Here is a 22,559-nt window from a genome sequence, read left to right on the forward strand (position 1 = left end):
GGCTTCCTCTTCCCCCCACCCATTTCCTGTCTCCCCCTTCCCTCTGCAGCTGAGGTGCAGGCAGCATCAGCTTCCACCTCACAAACCCCAACAATGCTCTGTGGGCTCCCCTCCCCCAACTTGTTCACTAAGTGTAGGTCTGGTGGTGGTGCCGGTGACACATTTATGTTTTCCTCCGGGGGGGGCCAAGGCCCCCGCTCTTGTGCCTGATAGATGCCACCCAGGGTTCCTCATAACACTGGTGACCTGACGCTTAGCCTATGATGGGTGCCACCCTCAACCTGGCCCCAGGGGAAAGGGAGATTCTTGGCCTGCGTGCTGCTTGTGACAAGGTTCCTGTCTCCCGCCTATAACAGAAAGTCCTGCCAGTCAGCTACCCGCACCTGGGTCCCTGGGCAGGCGTGTTTTTCTCCCACTTGTTGCAGGAGATGGTGGCAGGCCCCACATTTCTAACAGGGGCTGTGTCCTTGCCTCGTCCTGAATTAGAAATGTCGTCCTAGTCCTAATTAGTGGGGGCTTGCCCTGTCCTCTGTCCACAACAGGGGCTGTGACTCTGTCGTCTTGAAAACACGGGGTTGTCCTGCCTGCTTCCTTAAACAGATTGTTGTCCAGCATTCTGTCTATAAGAAGGGGGCTATTAGCCTACCCTCTGACTCTAATAAAGGTATCGTCCTGAGCCCTGAGATGGCATGACTGTTGTTTTGCCATAGTTATTTGTTAACCTGACATCTGACTGTAACATAAGGTGGTCTGCTCTCCAATGATTGAACAGGGAGAGCGCTCTCTCCTCTGACTCCAAAGTCCCTCTCTTAGACTGTAATGAAAAGGTCACTCAGCTCTCAGACTGTGACAGCAGTGCCACTTGTCTTTCACCAAAAGCCAAGTGTATGTCTGCTTGCCCCTTGCTCATTGAGATATAAAGGCTGCCCTTGAATCTCTTGTCCAGGTCGCCCCCAGGGGGGCAGGAGGGAGGTTCCATCAGGTACCCTTTCTTCAGCTCTAAGAGCCCCCCTCCGGTGGGCTGGAGGTGTAAAGGACCCCCAGGGGCTGAGGAGCTGGGGGCTATGGCAGCAGGAAGCTTGGGGTGCTGGAGGCTTGTGGTTGGGCTGCTGGGGCCCCGGTTGGCTGCGGAGCCCTTAGGAGGAGGCAGGAAGTCAGGGTGGGACGTGGGCGCGCTAAGACAGGCGGTGGCTACCTCGGTGAGGGGAGCTGAAACTGTGTGTGAGCTGCCAGGCTAGGCCAGGAGGACCATGTGAATGGGGCTGGAGGGCTCCTGGGCTGGGCAGGTAAGGAGTACTGGGAACAGGGGTCTAGGACTGTCATGGGAGGACCTACTGGGGGAGGGTGGTGCTGCACCCGGGCATGGGGCGCGGCTCCCTGGGTATTCAGCAGCCCTACAGGCAGGGCAGGGGGATCGAAAAGCCTCACTAGAGGTCAGGTGGGCGGCGTGCGGTACAGCTGGAGGCCCCCTTTCCTACGTAGCTCTTGCCTCTCGCCTCTGCCACGCTGTCTGCACTGGTCCCTCCCTCACTGGGAGCATCTTCGTGGAGATCTGGCGCATGTACTGTCAGGTGTTGAAAAGGCCTTCAGAAATCCCCAAGTCCAGTCCCTGACCCCATTGATGGATGAGCCTCCTGAGGCCCAGAGAGGGCAAACGCCCCCTCCTTGCAGCCACTCAGCAAGGCAGTGGCAGAGTCAGGCCCTGGGAGAGGGTGGTGGCCTAGGCTAGGACTGCCCCCCACCCCACTGGGCAGGGTGATGATGGTCAGTCTTGAGTCAGGGGATCCAGGAATCCTGCTGATGGCTGGGACAGACCCCAGTGACAAGCATCTTCTGAGAGAGAGAGAGAGAGGGATTGAGAGAGAGGGATTGAGACAGAAGAGTCACCCAGAGCATCCAGATGGACACGTGACAAGTGATTTTAGCCTCAGTGACCAGCAGTGCTGGAGAGCCTGGGGTGTCTCCTATTGGGACATTGTGGATGCGGGAGGGTGTATTTATCATCTGGGATGGGGCCTCCAGGGTGGAAGCATCTGACCAGAGGCCGGGAAGTTGAAGGAGAGAGAATGGAAAGGAAAGGGCAGAGGAAAGGCTATTTTTATCCCAGACAGGGGCACAGTCGGCCCTGGGTAAGGAACGTCTACGCTTCCATCTGGAAAGTTGCCATTCCTGCCCCTGCCAAGTGTCACAGGATGTCCTTCCCACCCACCCCCCCCTTGCTCTCTCTGGCCTCAGCACACACACACACACCCCACCTGCATGTACAGGGCCAGCTGGTACTGCAGATTACTGCTTCAAACCCCGGGAAGGTGGAGGCCCAGGTAGGCATAGTCAGCTACCTGCCCACCCCCTCACTTTCTAACTCTGAGCCTTCAGTTTATGGGGGGCATCCCCGTGTGAGCCAGACTTTCCAGGGTCCCCCTACCCCACCCTCCACTGCGGGAGTTTTCCTTGACACACGATTTCCACCTAGTTAGTGTGTCCCAGCCTTTCTCTCGTCCCCAAGCCCGATGCCTGTAGCCTTTTGTGCGGGCTGGAGAATATGCTGGCTCCCCCTGTGCCTCGGGGCGGGGGGGGGGGACCACCCATCCGCACCCTGGACCTGCACCCCCTCATTCTGCCAGCATGTGCTGAGAGAAGACGCAGGACCCCTCGCCCTCCAGGCTCAGGGACAGAGGTTCTTCTCAAAGGGTAAAGGGCCAAGTGATGGGGCAAGAGAATGAGATAAGGGCCGAGGCTACAGAAGACTTCCCTTGGGTGACCTGGAAGGCTCCCTGGAAGAGTCAACACAGTTCTGAGAAAGGCAAAGGCTCTTTTTGGAAAGCACCTATGACAGGAGCCAAGGTCACTGTCCCTGGTTTCTGTTTCTTGGGTACCATGAGGGTAGCGCAAAACCAAACACCAGAGAGTGGATGGGTATGGTGTAGTGTAAAGAACATAGGTTTCAGGAACCTGGCCGACCCAGGTACAATTCCGGGGCTGGCATTTCCTCAAATGGTATTGCCTTCGTCTCTCCAGACTCCAAACTCCAGATCATTAATCTGTAAAGAGGCAGTAATCAATTTCTCCCTTACAGACTGTTTGTGGGGCCTGTCATGTGCCCTGGGTTGTACTTGACACATAGTAGGTGCTTAACGGAGGTTAGGCAGTCCCTCCTCCTGTAAATGGTGCACCAAAAGGAGGGCTGTTCACACCCAGAATTACACCTACTCAGCACCTTGGCAGGCCAGTGAAACCCGTCCCCTCACACTTGTGGTATAGCTTTGCAAATGAGCTTGTTTCCTGTGTATGGTGGGTGTGAGAATTCTAGGCTGAGCCACAGGGTCTACTTTAGAGGAGAGTCCCCCCAACAGCTTCAACACACACACACACACACACACACACACACACACGCACGCACGCGCTCCCTATCCCAAACACCAGACATATCATCAGACATTGCGTGTGTGCATATGTGGGCAGAAGCAGAGTCAGGGTCTCCACACACAACACACATTGGATCTTACAAGGCTATACATCCCCCCACAGGCTGATGACTTCAAGGCCAAGCTCCGTTTAGTGAAAGCAATGCTGAGGGGAGCTGGGTGTGAGGGTGGGATGGGGGCAGGCAAGACCAAGATACCATCATCCAGGGATGTGGCCAAACTCCAGTGTTGGCTTAAAGTGCCTGGTGCTGCGTTTCCAACACTTGTTCTGAAGAACAGCAGTTCACGGGGTGCCTGGGTGGCTCAGTCAGTTGGGTGTCTGAATTCAGCTCAGGTCATGATCTCACAGTTTGTGAGTTCGAGCCCCTTGATGGGCTCTGTGCTGACAGCTCAGAGCCTGGAGCCTGCTTCGGATGCTGCGTCTCCCTCTCTCTCCACCCCTCCCCTGCTCATGATCTGTCTCTCTCTCTCTCTCTCTGTCTCTCCCTCTCAAAAATAAACATTAAAAAATATTAAACAACAACAACAACAACAACAACAACAACAACAATAAAACACCAGTCTCATGAAGCACCTGGAGAGAAAATGGTCTTGGGGCCAAATCCACATGGCCTCAGCTACCAACCAGCCCAACCCATGTTAATTTCATAGTCAATGTCAACTTGTAAAAGCTTTGAAAGTTCCCCCAGAGTAGGGGCCTGATTGATTTTGTCCAACTCATCATTTCCCAAACTTCTTTGGTCACAGAACCTTTTCTCCCCCTGATCATCTATTCCACGCCTACTTTTCTTGTGATAGGGAGAGGAACAGAAGAGTAGGCTGTACAGTGAATCCTCCTCGAATGATCGTATCTCTTGGCAGGGTTTTTGCATTGGTGGTGGGGTTTTTTTGTTGTTTTTTTGTTTTCCAGTGACAAAATTAGCACACGGCTGTTACAAAAAATTCAAATGGTACAGAGGCATGAATAGAAATATAAGAAACACAGCCCCCTCCAACCTCACTTCTGGGATGTGTTCACCGCGAACAGTTTCCAGAGTTTCCTATGTGTGGCTGCTGACAAGTGTCGTGGTTAGAAGCCCAGGCTCTGGAGGTAGACCGAGGTTCAAATCACCACTCTACCACTTACTTATTTGTTATGAGGCCTCAAACAAATCGTTTTACCTCATTTGTGCCTCAGTTTTTGCATGTGTAAAATGGGGCTCATTATAGCATTTACTTGATAGGATTAGTATGAGAATTACATGGAAACATGCAAATAAAGTATTAGCACAGAACCTGGCTTAAAAGAATCCCCGTATAGATGCCCATTTACATGCAAATAGGCTTCCATTCTACCTTCTGTTCTGTAACTTGCTCGCCATGTTTTTTGGTTTTGGGTTTTTTGCTTGCCATGTTATAACTGGGATGTCTTTCCATGTCAATACCTGGAGACGGTCCTTCTCTCTTTAACAGCTTCAGCTAACCGTTCACTTGGTAAATGGGTAATGGTGGCGATTTTGAAATGCTACTTCCTGACAAGTATTGCTGTTTTGCGTTGCCAGTGTTGTTGTGAGTCATAGACATTACCAATCAGTAAGCTGAAGACAGGCCTATGGCCTCCTGGGAAAATGGAGTGATCTGCCAGAGGGGCACCCACCTCTGTCAGAGAGGGCAGGGCCAAAAGGACAGGAACCTCTTGATCTGCTCACCTCTGTGTCACCAGCGCTAGAACAGAGCTTGGCACAGAGAGATATCCGTGCAACTTTTGTCAGTAGGCTGACCAGTTAAGAAGATTGTCCCTCCATGGGGCACCTGGGTGGCTCAGTTGGTTGAATGTGTGACTCTTGATTTTGGCTCAGGTCCTGATCTCAGAGTTCATGAGATCGAGCCCCGCATGGGGCACCCGCTTGGGATTCTCTTTCCCTCTCTCTCTGCCCCTCATCTGCTTGCACATGCTCTCGCTCTCTCTCAAAATAAATAAATGAACATTAAAAAGAAAGAAAGAAAGAAAATTGTCCCTCCTCTAACTCACCAACAGAGGTCTAAGCCCAAAGCTCTGGCTCGTGTTGTAGCATTTCCCAAAATATGGCCTGTGCACCACCGATGTAGGTGAGTGATATTAGGGGGTAATGAATTTGAATTTACAGATGATATTATGAATTTGTTTTAATGTATCCTGATTTCTGTTTATGGATGGTGATACTGATTTTCCATTTATGGTAGGTAAATATATTCCATTTTAGGTAAATATATTCAAGGTGAAAAGGTGGTCTGTGGAAATGCTCAAAATCACAAAGGAAAAGGAAAATAATTGATAATAGCTAATATTAGCCTTTAGACTAGAAAATGTTTAAGGCTGGTGTAATGAAATGCTCATGTTAGCCACGAATAATAGAGTTGACCTTTAAACAACAGAGTTGTTGGGCTCCCACCCCACGCAGTCGAAAATCTGCGGTGTATAACGTTCAGCTGCCCAAAGACTTAACTACAGTTGACCCTTAACTACATACAGTCAGGGGCGCTGACTACCCGCATAGTCAAAAATACCTGCACTGGGGTGCCTTGGTGGCTCAGTTGATTAAGCGGCCGACTTCGGCTCAAGTCATGATCTCATGGTTCATGAGTTCGAGCCCCACATTGGGCTCTGTGCTGACGGCTCAGAGCCTGGAGCCTGTTTCAGATTCTGTGTCTCCCTCCCTCTCTACCCCTCCCCTGCTCACACTCTGTCTCTCTCTCTCTCTCAAAAATAAAAAAAACATTCAAAGAAAATCCTGGCATAACTTTGATTCCCCCTAAGACTTTACTAATAGCCTACTGTTGACTAGAAGCCTTACTGATAACATAAACAGTTGGTTAACACGTATTTTGTCCATTTTTATTTATTTGTTTATTTTTTATTTTTAGAGAGCGAGCACAAGCAAGGGAGAGGGGCAGAGGGAGAGAGAGAGAGAGGAAGAGAGAGAGAGAAAATCTTTTTTTTTTTTAAGCTTATTTATTTACTTTGAGAGAGAGAGTGCAAGTGAGGGAGGGGCCGAGAGAGAGAGAGAGAGAGAGAGAGAGGGTGAAAGAGAGAATCCCAAGCAGGCTCCACACTGATGGTGCAGGTGTGGTACAGATGTAGGGCTGGAACTCATCAACTGCAAGATCATGACCTGAGCCGAAGATGGACGCCCAACGGGCTAAGCCACCCAGGTGCCCTGAGAGAGAATCGTAAGCAGGTTCCACTCATGAGCAGGGCTTATGACCCTGGGATCATAACCTGAGCTGAAATCAAGAGTTGGATGCTCAACCCAATGAGCCACCCAGAGGCTCCAGATTAACTTATATTTTGCATGTTATATGTTTTATACATTGTATTGCTACAATAAAGGAAATTAGAGAAAAGAAAGTGTTATTAAGAAAACCATAAGGAAGACAGACCACCTGGCTGGCTCAGCCGGTAGAGCATGCGACTCTCGATCTTGGGGTTGTAGCTTCGAGCCCCATGTTGGGTGTAGAGGTTACTTAAAAATAAAATCTTTGGAAAAAAAAAAAGAAAGACAAAGAAAATCATAAGGAAGAGGAAATACACTTATAGTACTCTACTGTAAAATATCCACATATAAGTGGAGCCCCACGGTTCAAAGCCCTGTTATTCAAGGGTCAGGTGAACTCTCATGTACGTAGTTCTCCCTATGTGCCAAGCACATGCTAAACGCTTTATTTATGGGATCATCTATATCTCACATATAATGCTTACAACAGCCCTCCGTGGAGATCCTGTTTTAGTTCCCATTTTGCAGATGAAGGAATGGAGAGAGGCTCAGAGAGGTTTAGTAACCTGCCCAGAGGCCCTCTGCCATTACGGTCAAGCCACTCTCAGTTTCATGAGAATAAATTCATCTTGTTTGCATTTAAGAGAAAGCTTATCTTTTTTGTTCTCTGTGGTTTAAAAAAAAAAACCGGGGGGTGTTATATCACAAAGGAACTCAGGACACATCCCTGTTCTATCCGTTAGAAATTATTTACCATGCCTACCAACCCTGATTCCTAAGTACCATGGATGAGGGTTCTGCGTAGGCCTCCATAGGCAAGGCTGTTCATTGAACATATACAACCGTGCTAACAACCAAATCTTGGTCAAAGGAAAAGGCCAAGAAAATGTTTTAAATGATTCCTGACAGATTTTGCCACAAGGTGGCCCACAGTACCACAATGGTCTGCATTGGAATAGCCTGTCTGCTCTTGACCAAGAATTCCTGGCAAGAAGCTGGCATACATTTTGGACAGAATGTTCAATAAATGAATAGGTTTACAGTTTAGGGGAGAAAAAGTGTTGCCCTTTTTTTTTTTCTTCTTCAAGGGGACAAAACACATTCTAGGCAGCCAGGCGAGATAATGCCTATGGAGTTGATAAAGGTGAACAGGTTGGCAAAAATCAGAACTCATGGTGATATGAGCCCTAAACAGCCCTGGGTTTAGACAATCCAGTCCAGGAGCTGCACAGAGCCTGAGATTTTTTTTATCAGTTCTACACAGTGTGAGCAGGGCCACTGCTGCATGTGTTGGGCACTATGCTGAGGGTCATGAAGGGGTGGGGACTGACATCTAGCCCTCGCTCTACTCTCCAAGTTTGAAACCCCAGGGAGGGGTGGCTCTTTATAATTGGCACAAAGTGCTCTGTGGACCATGGGCAGCTTTGAATTTGACCGAGAACATTACAGACCCTAGTCAGAGGAGGTCTAGATCTATAAAATTCCTGCTATTGACCTCGAATTCCGGAGCTGGGAGAAGAGAATGTCCTGTTTCACTCACCCCAGAATCTGCCCTCATTGCTGGTGCTGAGAGCCCTGGGGATTCTCTGGATCTGTTTTGTCTTCATCTTCTTTTCCTTTCTTTCAGACAATGAGACATTTATATTAAGATTTAATTTTGATTTTCTTTTTACTGGCCTCATTTCTTAACCTGATTAGATTATTTTGGCTACCCAGCAATCTTTGTCAAACGAAGACCAGAAGGATGGGACCCACATTGTGTATAAATAGATGTATGCATATATGACCTCACAACTACACAGGGACAGGCACAAACTATACATACCCCCATTCTGTGATACATCCGTCTGCACAAACAGCCTTGGACAAGCCCATGGGTATGCACACATAAGCACGATGTTCACAGAATCATCCGCCTTCATATACGCAGACTTGCATTCACCAATTGGCTAAATGTACACTCAGAAACATGCATTCTAGGTGGAAGGAGAATCGTCTTGCAGAAAAAGGCCTTTGTTAACAGCACAATGATCAAAGTTTTGATGAAGAGCGGTTCCCCACCCTGTCAGACCTCCTCCCCTGCCCTGTTTCCTCCATGGCCCCTCAGGATCCTCCACCCTCTTTAGAGGACTTCCCAAGGAGTAAAGAGTAGAGGAGAAAGCTTGGTAGGTAGCCTTATCTGAGTTTCACCTCTGCCTAGAGTCCTCATGTGCTATTGGGAAAATCACTCAACCTCTCTGATCCCCCAGAGTCTCCACCTTTAAAACAAGGCTGGTGGGGCGCCTGGGTGGCTCAGTCGGTTGAGCGGCCGACTTCGGCTCAGGTCATGATCTCGCGGTCCGGTTGAGCGGCCGACTTCGGCTCAGGTCATGATCTCGCGGTCCGTGAGTTCAAGCCCCGCGTCGGGCTCTGTGCTGACAGCTAAGAGCCTGGAGCCTGCTTCAGATTCTGTGTCTCCCTCTCTCTGACCCTCCCCTGTTCATGCTCTGTCTCAAAAATAAATAAACGTTAAAAAATTAAAAAATAAAAATAAAACAAGGCTGGTAAATTACACCAGTGCTTCTAAGCTCTTCCCTCCCAGGCTTCTTTGCCCTTTTTCCTTGTTGTAGTCCCCCCCACCCCCCAGGTCTCATGGTTTTGAAGTTACTTTGTTTAGGTGCTCATTTTCTTGTTTTCTAATTTAAATTTTAATCAGAGACTTAATCAAGTATGCATTGAAGAAACCATCATATAATTTGTCAAACTAAGAAACAAATTATAGTGCAATTTCCCTTCAGGCTTTTTGAAATACTGAAATAATCTGCAGGCCTCCAGCATCATCCTGGGGCCTCCCAGAAACATGGAGCTCCCAGTAGCTGGGAGCCACTCACCAAAATCCTCTCTGGCATTGTCGGACCCCAAGGTCTCATGATGGCTGCCTGGCCCTACACTCCACAGCTTAGACTTTTGTAGAGGGCTGGATGTGCTACCTGCTGCTGGAGGCCTCCAGGAGCACAGGACAAGCCACAGAGGAAATTCTGGGGTCAGATTCCCCAGAAGAGTTAGAGTTCCTTTTGGCTTAATCAGGACAGGTTTGACTTCTTCCCCATTCCTGACTCCAGTATATATTTTTAAACGTTTATTAATTTTTATTTTAAAAAAAAAATTTTTTTTTCAACGTTTATTTATTTTTGGGACAGAGAGAGACAGAGCATGAACGGGGGAGGGGCAGAGAGAGAGGGAGACACAGAATCAGAAGCAGGCTCCAGGCTCTGAGCCATCAGCCCAGAGCCTGACGCGGGGCTCGAACTCACGGACCGCGAGATCGTGACCTGGCTGAAGTCGGACGCTTAACCGACTGCGCCACCCAGGCGCCCCTATTTTTTAATGCTTATTTATTTATTCTGAGAGAGAGAGAAAGGATGAATAGGGGAGGGACAGAGAGAGAGAGGGACAGAGAATCTGACCGAAGTGGGCTCTGTGCTGACAGCAGAGAGCCTGAAGTGGGGCTTGAACCAAGAACTGTGAGATCGTGACCCGAGTTGAAGTCAGACGCTCAACCGACTGAGCCACCCAGGTGCCTCAATTTTTTTTTTAAGTAGGCTCCATGCCTAATGAGGGCCGGACACGGGCCAAACTCGCAACCCTGAGGTCAAGACCCAAACTGAAAGCAAGAGTCTGATGCTTGAAGCGCCTGGGTAACTCAGTGGGTTAAGCATCTGACTCTTGATTTCAGCTCAGGTCAGGATTTCATGGATTCGTGGGTTTAAGCCCCGCATCTGGCTGACAGCACAGAGCCTGCTTGGGTCTCTCTCTCTCCCTCTCTCTCTGCTCCTCCCCCTACTTCAAAATAAATATACTTGAAAAAAAAAACCAACTTTTTTTGAGAAAAAAAAGTCTGGGGCATCTGAGTGGCTTAGTTGGTTGAAAGTCCAACTTTGGCTCAGGTCATGATCTCACAGCTCGTGAGTTCGAGCCCCACGTCGGGCTCTGTTCTGACAGCTCAGAGCCTGGAGCCTACTTCAGATTCTGTCTCCCTCTCTCGCTGCCCCTCCCCTGCTCATGCTCTGTCTCTCTGTCTCTCTCAAGGATAAATAAACATTAAAAAAAAAATTTTTTTTAATGAATAAATGTTAATTTTTTTTTTTTTTTAAAGAAAAAGGAAAAGGAAAAAAAAAAGTATCTGAAGCTTAACTGACTGAGCCACCTAGGCACCCCTGGCCCTAGTAACTAGGGATGTCAGGTCCTCTCTGGTAGGCCCAGATTTAGTCCATGATATAGATTCTGTCTGCATGCTGTCCTGGACCGTGGCCCAAGGCCCTGTGGCTCTTTTCCCTTCCCCGCGTGACTCCAGCCTGGACCAGGCACCAGCTTCCAGCCCTGTGATCTCCAGCCTGGATTCCTTCTGGCCCCTCCACTGGCTTCTCCTCGCTATCGCATCCAAATTCATCCCCTTACCTCAACCCCAAACTTTTCTCATCTGTCTCTTACCCTTTTCTGAAGCCTCTGAGAATGTCAGCCTAGATGGGCCCTACGATCTCAGTCCAACTCCATCTGATGTTGGCGTTCTCTTTACAGTACAATCAACCCATGATCTTCCAAGGCCTGTTTGAATATCGCAAACAATGATGCTCACGGCCTCACCCATAGCTCAGCTCGTCTTTGGCTGCTTCCAGATTGATATCAGGGCTTCTCTGGAGGCGTTTGCTGCTCATTAGTTCCTAGCCATAATAAAATTAGCTGTCAAAAAGCCATTTACAGCCACAGATGGGTAGACTCTGGTTGAGCAGGATTTCTCGAATGTCTCTCCCCCACACTCCAGGACTCCTCACAGGAGCAGGGAGAATGAATGTGTATCCTTTTCCTTGAAAGTCTCTTGATTTGGCTTAAAGTTCCATGTACATTTTACATTTTCCTCCACAATAGGTCTATGTTTGCTTAACTCTATGAATAAGGTCAAGTAACACTCATGTTCTGAGAAGACACACACCCATGACTTCTGGTATCCATGAAGGGTCCTGAGTATCTCAGTTTGACAAACATGACTTTCAAGGGAGGCCTGGGTGGCTGAATCGTTTAAGCGTCCAACTCTTGATTTTGGCTCAGGTCATGAGCTCATGGTTCCTGAGATTGAGCCCTGCGTCGGGCCCTACACTGACAGTGTGGAGCCTGCTTGGGATATTCTCCCACCCCCTCTTTCTGCCCCTCCCCCAACCCCCCTCAAAATAAACTTTAAAAAAAAAAAAGAAAGAAAGAAAGAAAGAAAGAAAAGAAACATTGGATTATCTACCAATTCCATTCTCCCATCCTCCAAAGTAGGGCCTGGGAGGGCAAAATGAGCAGTGGTGGAAGTCTTTCTAAGCTCTAAACTAAGCTAACATTTGTGCAAGCTTATGATAAAGGGATACTAAGACCCTTCTGACAGAAAAGGAAAAGTGAAGCTTAGGAAAAATGATTTCAGCAGTCATACAGTAAGCGTCAGAACTGGGGTTTGAACTTAGGTCTCTCTGATTCTGAGGCCCGTCTTCAAGTTTTTTGTTTTGTTTGCTTGTTTATGTTTTAAGATTTTATTTTCAAGTAATCTCTACACCCAGCATGGGGCTTGAACCCACAACCCTGAGATCAAGAGTCACCTGCTCCACCAACGGAGCCAGCCAGGCATCCTGAGTCTTTTTTTTTTTTTTTTTCGAATTGAGATACAATTGACATGTGTCCTTAAGTCTTGCAAACCAAAAAAATCTCCACTACCCTCCCTCCACTTCTACTTGGTCCCAGCATGGATTAGCATCTCCAGCTTTGTTCTGTCCCAAATAGGTTGTGTGAGGTATTTTTTTTTTAAGTTTATTTATTTTTGAGAGAGAGAGAGAGAGAGGATCTTAAACAGGCTCCACTCTCTGTGCAAAGCCCAACGTAGGGCTCAAACTTCATGAACTGTGAGATCATGACCTGAGCTGAAATCAAGAGTCGGCTGCTTAACTGACTGAGCCACCCAGGCGCCCCTAGATGGGGTGAGTTTAAGCAGGCCTCTCCGGGCCTGCTTATCTAAGGTTCAGTTTGCTCATCTAAAATCAGAAGTTAGACTTGGTGGCTTCTAAGATCCTGGAAGATGGGATGCATGAATCCTCCGCATACTAGTCAACATTTATTAATGACAACTAGTTCTGGGTGCTGGAGCATTTAGGCAAATAAAGCACAGCTTCTGTTCTGGATGAATCCACCGTCTCATCAAGGGAGTGGGAAATGCAGTGCGACTGACACATAAAATCAGTCCAGTCATGATAGTGCTAAGGTGACAACTCTGTTTGAGTGGAGTGTTGTAGGAGGGCTTCACAGAGTAGGTGATATTTGAGCTGAGCCTGGAAGGTTGAGTTAGTTCAGTAGGTAGACAAGAGAGCATTCAAGGTAGGGGAGCCACACATGCAAAGGTATGGAGTAAGAAAATAGCATGGGGTGTTTGGAAAAGGCAAGAGTAGATAAAAATGAAGGCTGTGTGAGTGTGAGTGTGAGTGTGAGTGTGTGTGTGTGTGTGTAGCAGAATAGACCACGGAGGTGGATTTGCTCTTGATATTAAAGGGTCTTGAGTAGTTAATTTTATCTGAGGACTAGTGATTTCTAAGCAGTTCGGAGAAGCAGCCCCAGGAAGGAGATGCTCTCAGGACTCCTGGGGGCTTCACAATGAGGCGTCCAGTCTACTCTGTTTCAGGCAGAACAGCCCCACTTTTACCTGTTTTATCTATGAGGTTCTGCGTTCAGCTTGATTTCCATCTGACAAAAAGTTTCCACTGCTTAAGCAAGCAAACAAATAGAAAAGTTACGGTCAATAGTGTCGCTGAAGGTTTTTCTGCTGGTGAGAATCAGAAAGAACCCTCTGAAGGAGACTTGTTGCGGGGGGGTTGGGGGGGCTGGGGCCTGACCGCTGACATTAGGGAGCAGGAGTCTGCCATTTGGCTGGCTTCCTTGGCTAGAAAGGGGAATTGTAAATAGGAGGTGGGGTGCATACACCTCTCTGGTAGGGGAAGATGAAAATTCAGGTCTCCTCCACGGCCTGGCCTGGGGAAGTGTGTGTGAACTTCAGTAGGTATTCCTCCAACGTGGGGGATGGGCAGAGAGAGAGAGAGAGAGAGGGTTGGGGGAGAGGCAGGAAGTGGGCAAGTAGGCTTACAAAGGTAGCTGTGGCGGTTTGCCCACCCCAGGTGGGAGGGCGGGGCCTAGGGCTTAGTGGGGGCCCATGTGTGACTTTACTTGTGGCCTGGGGGCTCAGAGGGAGCACCAGTCTGGAGCTAGGACCTCATTTCAGCTTTTCTGTGGCTGGTGAATGGGGGATGGGGGCCTGACAATCTCAGGTACTTGTGGAAATTCCCAGGGCAAGGCCCTAGGATGTCTGATGTCCGGGAAGTAGATCTTGGGGGAGCCCCTTCAGCCCCCTCTCCATTCCCCCAGGGACCATGGGCTGTAGCTGCAGCTCAAACCCTGAAGATGACTGGATGGAAAACATCGATGTGTGTGAGAACTGCCATTACCCGATAGTCCCACTGGATGGCAAGGCCACGGTAAGAGGCAAGACAGGGGACTGACTTGGTGAGGGAGTCTGGTGGAGGACACAAACCAGGAGAAAGAAACCACCACTGGAATAACAGAGTGGTCTTCTCCCCTTGGAAACAGAAAGGAAAGGAGGCTGAGAGAGGGGAAGGGACTCTTCTGAGTAGCTGGTAAATTCAGGGACAAGACCCAGCCAAGCTGGAGAAGTGAGAACAGTGGGGAGGGGAGCCAGTATCTGACCAGTCTTTTGCTCTCTGACCCCATTTTCACCCCCCACCCTACAGCTGCCCATGCGGAACGGCTCTGATGTGAGGGATCCACTAGTTACCTACGAAGGCTCCAATCCCCCAGCCTCACCATTGCAAGGTGACCTCACAACCAGTGGGGCCTGAAAGTTAAGGCCTGTGGATCCTTGGCTCTTGTCTCCCATCTCCCTATCCACTCTCTACCTTGTCTTGCCTCGCTTGTCCCTGATCTTCTTCGCTGCCCTGTAACTCTTGAACTCTGTGCTTCCAGCCTATCCAGGCTGGTTCTCCCTGACCCCCACCCCCACCCCTGTCTTTACAGACAACCTGGTTATCGCTCTGCACAGCTATGAGCCCTCTCACGATGGAGACCTGGGCTTCGAGAAGGGTGAACAGCTCCGTATCCTGGAGCAGTGAGTGTCCTCTCCACGCCACCCATCCTTGCCCCACGGGAGCGTGGGAGGGAGCAGGGATCCCCTGTACCGCGCGGCCCCTGAGTGGCATGCAGCGGGAGCCCTTGGGACAAAATGGGAGGCTCTGGAGTGCCGGCTGGGGCTGGAGGCTGGGGTGGCATGGTGTAACTGGGGGCTTTGAAGGTTTCCAGCCGAATCCAAGGCCAGGCCGACCCCACTGACTGCCTCTGTCGCGCAGGAGCGGCGAGTGGTGGAAGGCGCAGTCCCTGACCACGGGCCAGGAAGGTTTCATCCCCTTCAACTTCGTAGCCAAAGCGAACAGCCTGGAGCCCGAACCGTAAGTGGGGACTCCTCGTGGCGAAGGATGGGAGCAGAGGAGGGGTGCTGGGGGGGTAGTGGTGAATGCTTGAGGGTGATGGAGGAAGAAGTGACCAACAACACAAGCCTGCCTTCGCTTCTGCCTTGCACAGCTGGTTCTTCAAGAACCTGAGCCGCAAGGACGCGGAACGGCAGCTCCTGGCGCCCGGGAACACGCACGGCTCCTTCCTGATCCGGGAGAGCGAGAGCACCGCGGGTGAGCGGCTGGGCGGGGCCGCGGGGCCGGGGGCGGGGCCGGGGCGGCCCGGGAGCAGGACCGCGGCTCGGAGGTGTGTGCCGCGAGATTCCAGGGAAGGGGCGCGGGACTAGGGGCGCCCTTCGCAGGGCGCACCCTCTCCCTCTTTTTGCATTCGTTCACCCATTCTTTCACCCAGGATCGTTTTCCCTGTCCGTGCGGGACTTCGACCAGAACCAGGGAGAGGTGGTGAAACATTACAAGATCCGTAACCTGGACAAAGGCGGCTTCTACATCTCCCCCCGCATCACTTTTCCTGGCCTGCACGAGCTGGTCCGCCATTACACCAGTGAGCCCAGGCAGGAGCCCCTCCGACGTGCGCCTGAGGCGCCTTCACCTGTGCCCCACCAGCCTGCCTCCCCTAAGCTCCTCTGGGGGGGGGGGGGGGATACCCTCCGCCCATCTCTCAGCGCGCTCCTTCATTCCCCGCAGTGGGTGAGGTGCGGCACCCGATAGCCCAGGTGTCGGGTGACAGCCTCACACCTCCCCTGCCAGTCTATTTCTCCTTGGCCAAGTGGGGACTGAGTGGCGGCACCGAGTCCCGCCGTATTGACAACACAAACCCCCCTCCCTTGTCCTCGCAGATGCTTCGGACGGGCTGTGCACGCGGTTGAGTCGCCCCTGCCAGACCCAGAAGCCCCAGAAGCCTTGGTGGGAGGACGAGTGGGAGGTTCCCAGGGAGACGCTGAAGCTGGTGGAGCGGCTGGGGGCTGGCCAGTTCGGGGAGGTGTGGATGGGTGAGTGAAGCCTTCCGGGACTGCGGGGGAAGGGGAGAAGGGGAGGCTTCCGCTGAGGTCGTGAGAGTCCTCGGAGAGTGTCCAGGCAGCTAGCTGGCTCTGGGTGCTCCGGCTCCCAGTGACTCCCCAGCCCTCCCCGCTCCAGGGTACTACAACGGGCACACAAAGGTGGCAGTGAAGAGCCTGAAGCAGGGCAGCATGTCCCCCGACGCCTTCCTGGCCGAGGCCAACCTCATGAAGCAGCTACAACACCAGAGGCTGGTCCGGCTCTACGCGGTGGTCACCCAGGAGCCCATCTACATCATCACGGAATACATGGAGAATGGTGGGTGCCGCCACTGTCATCGACCGCTGGGGGGCGCTGACACATTCCCTCTGCTCCTGAATAGAGGATGGAGGAGATCTGCCATTTCGCCGGGCTCAGCACTGAGGGTTTCTTGTTTTTCTGGGCCTCTAAAGAGTCACCACCAGGGACAAGAAGAGGGTGTGATGTCTGAGCCTGTCTAGGAGCACAGGCTAAAGTGGAAGGCTCTGGAAGAGCTTTGACTTCTCATCTTCCCTGACCTGCAATCCTGTTTGCCTTTTTCAAAGCTCTACCTTGATCTCGGGATGCTTGATTTCAAACGAGTGTGTCCCTAGCCCCATTTCTATCTTCCTTTTGACCCACAGCCTTGGGAGGGCAGATCTGCCCCAAATCCCTCTCTTTCAGTTCTAGGTGAGCCCCTTGCCCTTCTTTGGACAGACGGAGAGCCCCCAGGGAGGTGGATAAAAGTTTCTAGGTCCACCTTTGCCACCAATTTGCTGTGTGACTCAGGCCAAGTCCCTGCCCCATCCCTGGTGCTCATTTTTCCCAAGTGTAACATCAGAAATTTAAACAGGCTCACCCAAAAATAATTTAGAGTAGTCCTTAAGGGTTCTAGGATCTGACTGCCTGTATTAGAATCTTGCCTTCGTGATTGTGTGGGCTTGGGCCGATCACTTCACTTCCCTCTGCTATGGCTTCCTCATCTATAAAATGGTGGTAGTAATGCAATGATACCTTTTTCATAGGGCCTTTTGTGAGGATGAAAGAGTCAGTGTATATAGAGCAGACAGAATAGTGTCTGTTCAATAAATTTGTTGTCATCTGGCTCAGATTCTTTGGGAGTATAAGATCTGTCACTCTTTTGGCTAGTGGATTCTGGAAGCGGCAAATAGGTTTTACCATGTGGGCCAACTTCAGATGGTAGTTGCTTGGAGTTCTGTGTTGAGGAGGATTCTGAGGCTCATTGGAAGTAAGTGCTGGGGTTGACTACCAGCATCTGCCATGGACCGGATGCAGGAGAGGCAGTTCATGCCATGTATTTACTGTGTCTGGGTGAGGCTTTTATCTTTGGTGACTAATTCAGCACTCATAATAGGGACACTTAGGTTGCTGCCGTCTTTAAATGTTTATTTATTTATTTTGAGAGAGAGAGAGAGAGAGCAGGGGAGGGGCAGAGAGAGAGAGAGAGAAAGAGAGAGAATCCCAAGCAGGCTCACACTGTCAGTGCAGAGCTTGATGCAGGGCGGGATTCCACGAACTGTGAGATCATGACCTGAGCCGAAATCAAGAGTCAGACGCTTAACTGACTGAGCCACTCAGGCACCCCAGGTTGCTGCCATCTTTACCCAGGCTTTTAATCTCTTGAGAAGGGCTAGCAATTACTAGCTCCGTTCTAGTAGCTTCCATCCCTGGTCATCTCCTAGTCACCCTCTATTACCACATGTGGTCCCTCAGGCCCCCAGGCACCTCTTTCCATACTCCATTGAATACATTCAGCACATATTTATCACTGCTTACTTTGGGCTAGGCACTGGGAGCACAGATGGACAAAACAATGTTCCTGCTATCAGGGAAAACTCATTTTAGTTATGTGGCATAAACTCTAGGAAAACCAGAGTTTCGCCATGGGAAAATTCCAGCATGCCACGGGGAATGTAGATAATGATGCAATTTATTAGGCCTGGTAGGACTTAGAGAGGCTTCCTAGAGGAATAGTCTTGCTGGGCCATGAAAGAAAAGTAGAATTTTTAGCAGGCAGAGATGGGGCAAAAGAGACTTTGGGGTGAGAGCCCAGTGGTCTATATGAAAAACCTCAAAATTGTCTAGGGTGGATAGAGTGAAAGAGGCAGAAGTGGAGGAAAGAGAAGCAACTATGAATGTGGACTGTGTAGGGCTTTGGACATGGGGCAGGACACTGAGCTCTACCCCACTGGTGATAAGAAGCTTACAGACTTCTCCAAGCATACCCCATCCTAGTCCCTGGGAAAAGACTTCATGTATCCTGGGCATCCCCACCCTGAATGCACACTTGTCCATTCTCACCCCTTACTCTTCTTTCCACATGTCAGACACTACTTCTAAATAGCCAGTTAGGGGACAAGGGTCAGGGAGCTTTCTGCTGGGCCAGCCTGAGTTAGCAACTTTTCTGCTTCTGTTCACAGGGAGCCTGGTGGATTTCCTCAAGACCCCTCCAGGCATCAAGTTGACCATCAACAAACTCTTGGACATGGCAGCCCAAGTAAGGAGACTGGGGAGGGGCTGGGCAAGTGCACAGCCCGGTGGGGTAAGGATGTCTGGTCCAGGACTGCTGACCTCCTCTCTGGCCTGCAGATTGCAGAGGGCATGGCATTCATTGAAGAACGGAATTACATCCACCGTGACCTGAGGGCTGCCAACATCCTGGTGTCGGACACCCTGAGCTGCAAGATTGCAGACTTTGGCCTAGCACGCCTCATTGAGGACAATGAGTACACAGCCAGGGAGGGTAGGTGTGGGATACAAGGGAAGTCTGGGGCCTGCAGGGTCTGGCCAAACAGACCCAGGTGACCTCACTCTGCCTCCCTCCAGGGGCCAAGTTTCCCATTAAGTGGACAGCACCAGAAGCCATTAACTACGGGACATTCACCATCAAGTCGGACGTGTGGTCTTTTGGGATCCTACTGACGGAGATTGTCACCCATGGCCGCATCCCTTACCCAGGTCAGGGCCAAGGGCAGGAGCTGAAAGACTAATGGGGACGAGCAGCAAATCCAGGTCTTTCTACTTACTTCATCTGTCCCTGGTTCAGAATCTGAATCTTTCTAACTGCTTCTCCTGTATTCACTGAGGACTCCAGCAAGCCCAGTCAGGTGCCCCATCTCCCAGGGCTAGCGTCCATCTCTGTGTCGATTTCTCTCCTGCTTCCATAATCCCAGCTTTTTTCTTTAGTTCAGACACAGGCAGCCTAGGATGGTAGAAGAGGATCTGGCTCGAAGGCAGGAAGCCTGCCTTTATGACCAGATCTGCCATTCAGGCCAACTTTCTGTTTGAGTTTGATCAGATCATTCTTTCTTTCCCCATCTGTAAATTATGAGGTTAGAACAGTACCTGGCCCATACTAAGCACTTAAGAGTGTTAGGTTTTATTATTAATCATCATTTTGAGCAAGTGACTTTAGGCAGGTGACTTTACCTCTCTGAGCCTCAGTTTCCTGATATGAAAAATGAGACTATCTGTAAAAGAGTTTGACTCCCTGTAGGTGCTCACTAAATGCTGACTTCCCTTTCCTCTGAAACTTTCCATCTAAAGAATGAGAGAGACATGTCAACAACTAATTCCTACCCTCTAGCTTCTGCACAAAGTCCTTTACCCCTGAATTCAGCCAAGACGGATGGAGTTTTTTTTTTAAAGTAACTTGCTAGGAAACTATGGGGAAAGGAAATGGAACACAAAGACAGAGCAGAGAGGTCACGGAGCACAGTGGCCAGATACGCAGAAGCTTCACATAGCCCGGGAGCAACATGTACAGAACTTTGCTCCTAGGAAGGTAAAAGTACCTTAGAATCAGGTGAGAACCTGAAGGACTTCCCTGCCCGGGATTTGCCCCATCACAGAGTCCAAGGGCAGCACCGGGGCTAGAACCACACTCCAGTCATCCTGCCAAGTGTCCTCACTGCCCCTCCACTGGGCCCATAGAGGTGAACCCATAGGGAATTTCTCTTTTAGAAGAAACAAAGCATTGGGGCAGCTGGCTGGCTCAGTCAGTAGAGCATATGGCTTTTGATCTCAGGGTCATGTGTTCAAGCACTACATTGGGCACGCAGCCTACTTAACAACAACAACAACAACAACAACAACAACAACAACAACAAAACAGCAACAAAAGCATTACAAGTATGATGGCAACAGAAGTATGGCAACAGAAATGTGGCTTCAGGGTCAGGGAGACAATGAGGAGTAATGGGGACCTGGGTGAACCTGGGTGAGCATCTATTCCAGAGGATGGTTGCTACTAAGACGTAGGGAACCCCAAAACAGATCCTTTCTTTTTTCAAAAGCCAAAACTTGAAATTTGAGGAAAATTTGCCCATATCCAAATATCAGTGATTGATTCAAATTGTTGAAAGACACTATAGGGACTAAACCGAAGTAGATCTATGGGCTATATTTAAGCTGGGTGTTGACTGTGAGTTTGCACTCTCGCCTCTAGCCATGGGTGTTTAGTTCACTCGTCTATGTCCTTGAATTTCCGGGTTTTAAAGGAAGTGGCCCCCAAATTATTTAATCTGGGTCACACAGGGGCCTTTGCTGGGGGGTCCATCTGGTTTCCTGATGCAGCATCTCATGTGCCTGATCCCAAAGCCAGAGAAGCCTCACCACTATGCTGTCTGTGAGCTCCCATTCTGTCCTGGGCCCTGACCTGCCACCATCTCTCCCCACCAGATCGTAATACTCAAAGATATTCTTCATGCAGCATCTCTCCATATGCACTCTCACTCAATTTTCATAACAGCTCTATGAGGTAGGAGCTACTATATAATCCATTTCCCAGATGAGGAAACTGAGGCTCAAAGAGGGGAGGTGACTCACCCCAGGTCTCACATTCAACATCTACGTGTTTTGAGTGCTTAAGCCACAACAGACATTCCAAGTGGCGTGACTGACACTGGGCAGGTACCTGAAGTACGCTGTTACCATTGGTGAAGACCAAGATCCTTTGGGATTGGTACTCACACCATACCAGTTAAACATTCTAAACATCATCCCTGCTGTGGGCTTCCAAAGCCCGGATCCTTGATCTTTCTCCTATCAACCTCTAGGGATGACCAATCCTGAGGTGATTCAGAACCTGGAGCGAGGCTACCGCATGGTGCGACCTGACAACTGCCCAGAGGAGCTATACCACCTCATGATGCTGTGCTGGAAGGAGCGGCCAGAGGAACGGCCCACGTTTGACTACCTGCGCAGCGTGCTGGAGGACTTCTTCACGGCCACAGAGGGCCAGTACCAGCCCCAGCCCTGAGAGGCCTAGCTGGCCGGGGCCTGGAGCCCTACCTCCGTCTAGTCAACCTGGCTGGGGCAGATGCAGTTCTTGTGTCTTACCCATGTGGCCTATGCACATATGGACTCTGCATGTGAATCCCATCCCCCGTGTGGCACATATACTTCTTGTGTCTTATACACGGGTTCTGTAGTTGTGTGGGCTCTGCACATGTGTCTTGTACATGTGTGGCATGTGCATATATGACTTGGACACCCATTCAAGTTGTCCCTTTGTGGGTCCTTCTACCTCCCAAGACCACCGGAGAGAAGGGAGACACCTGTGATTGATACCAGCTTCTGCCCACCCCCCTTTCCTTTCCCCTAGCCATCAAGAAACTCCTTGAAGGCTGGGACCTTATCTAATACCTCTGTGTGCTCCTCCTTGGTGCCTGGCACACATTAGGAGCTCAATAAATGACTCTCTGTTGATGAAGACTGTACATCTCTCAGCTCCCTACTCCCATCTCCTCTTCCTTGGGAGGGAGGAGTGGGAGTTCAAAAGATGGAAAGTAAGTCACCCTGAATTGGGGTGAAAGATGGGATGAGGGGATGTCTGAACTTTTTTCAGCCCTGCTGATTTGGGGGGGCCAAGAGGAAGTTCTTACACTTTGCTGTATGGGCTTTGTGAACTCCTTCAACCCCACCCCTACCCCAAAGGATTAAGTGTGAACCCCTTCGCAGAACCTCCTAGGGAGTGGGTGTGTCCCAGGACCCTCCCCTTCCATTATGTAAGGGCAATAGCTTTTTTTACAATTACTGATTCTGGGGCTAGATTTGTACTCAAATATGTTTTGGTTCACGTTCAAGATGTTTTTGAACACTGAATTAATTTACTCATTTGGCAAATATTTATTGGACATCTACTGTGTACCAGGCATGGTTCTGGGTTCATAGAATATACAGTAGATTAAACAAACAAAATCTCTGTCCTTATGGAGCTTACATTCTAGTAAAGGAAGACAGACAATAAACACCGCCAAGAGTAAATGATACGGTATGGTGCTGAGTGCTAAGGGGAAAATAAAACAGGGTAAGGGAAATTAGGAATG

General features: G+C 50.0%; 1 protein-coding gene across 2 annotated transcripts; it reads left to right on the plus strand.

Annotated features, from left to right (window-relative positions):
* The first annotated feature begins 1,155 nt into the window (after positions 1-1,155).
* Positions 1,156-21,939, plus strand: LCK (LCK proto-oncogene, Src family tyrosine kinase). Of its 2 annotated transcripts, none has more exons than XM_045476516.1 (13): positions 1,156-1,286; positions 14,078-14,187; positions 14,461-14,542; positions 14,744-14,834; positions 15,073-15,171; positions 15,305-15,408; positions 15,587-15,736; positions 16,032-16,184; positions 16,330-16,509; positions 18,651-18,727; positions 18,820-18,973; positions 19,057-19,188; positions 21,288-21,939. In XM_045476516.1, the coding sequence occupies exons 2-13, from the start codon at positions 14,083-14,085 to the stop codon at positions 21,488-21,490; spliced, it is 1,530 nt and encodes a 509-aa protein (XP_045332472.1). In that variant the 5' UTR covers positions 1,156-1,286; positions 14,078-14,082; the 3' UTR covers positions 21,491-21,939. The 2 variants fall into 2 exon arrangements, with proteins under 2 accessions (XP_045332472.1, XP_045332471.1); XM_045476515.1 differs by lacking the exon at positions 1,156-1,286 and adding an exon at positions 13,880-13,980.
* The last annotated feature ends 620 nt before the right edge of the window (positions 21,940-22,559 follow it).

The sequence above is a fragment of the Leopardus geoffroyi genome, chromosome C1 (assembly GCF_018350155.1).
Source record: "Leopardus geoffroyi isolate Oge1 chromosome C1, O.geoffroyi_Oge1_pat1.0, whole genome shotgun sequence".
In the NCBI taxonomy this organism is placed as follows: Eukaryota; Metazoa; Chordata; class Mammalia; order Carnivora; family Felidae; genus Leopardus; species Leopardus geoffroyi.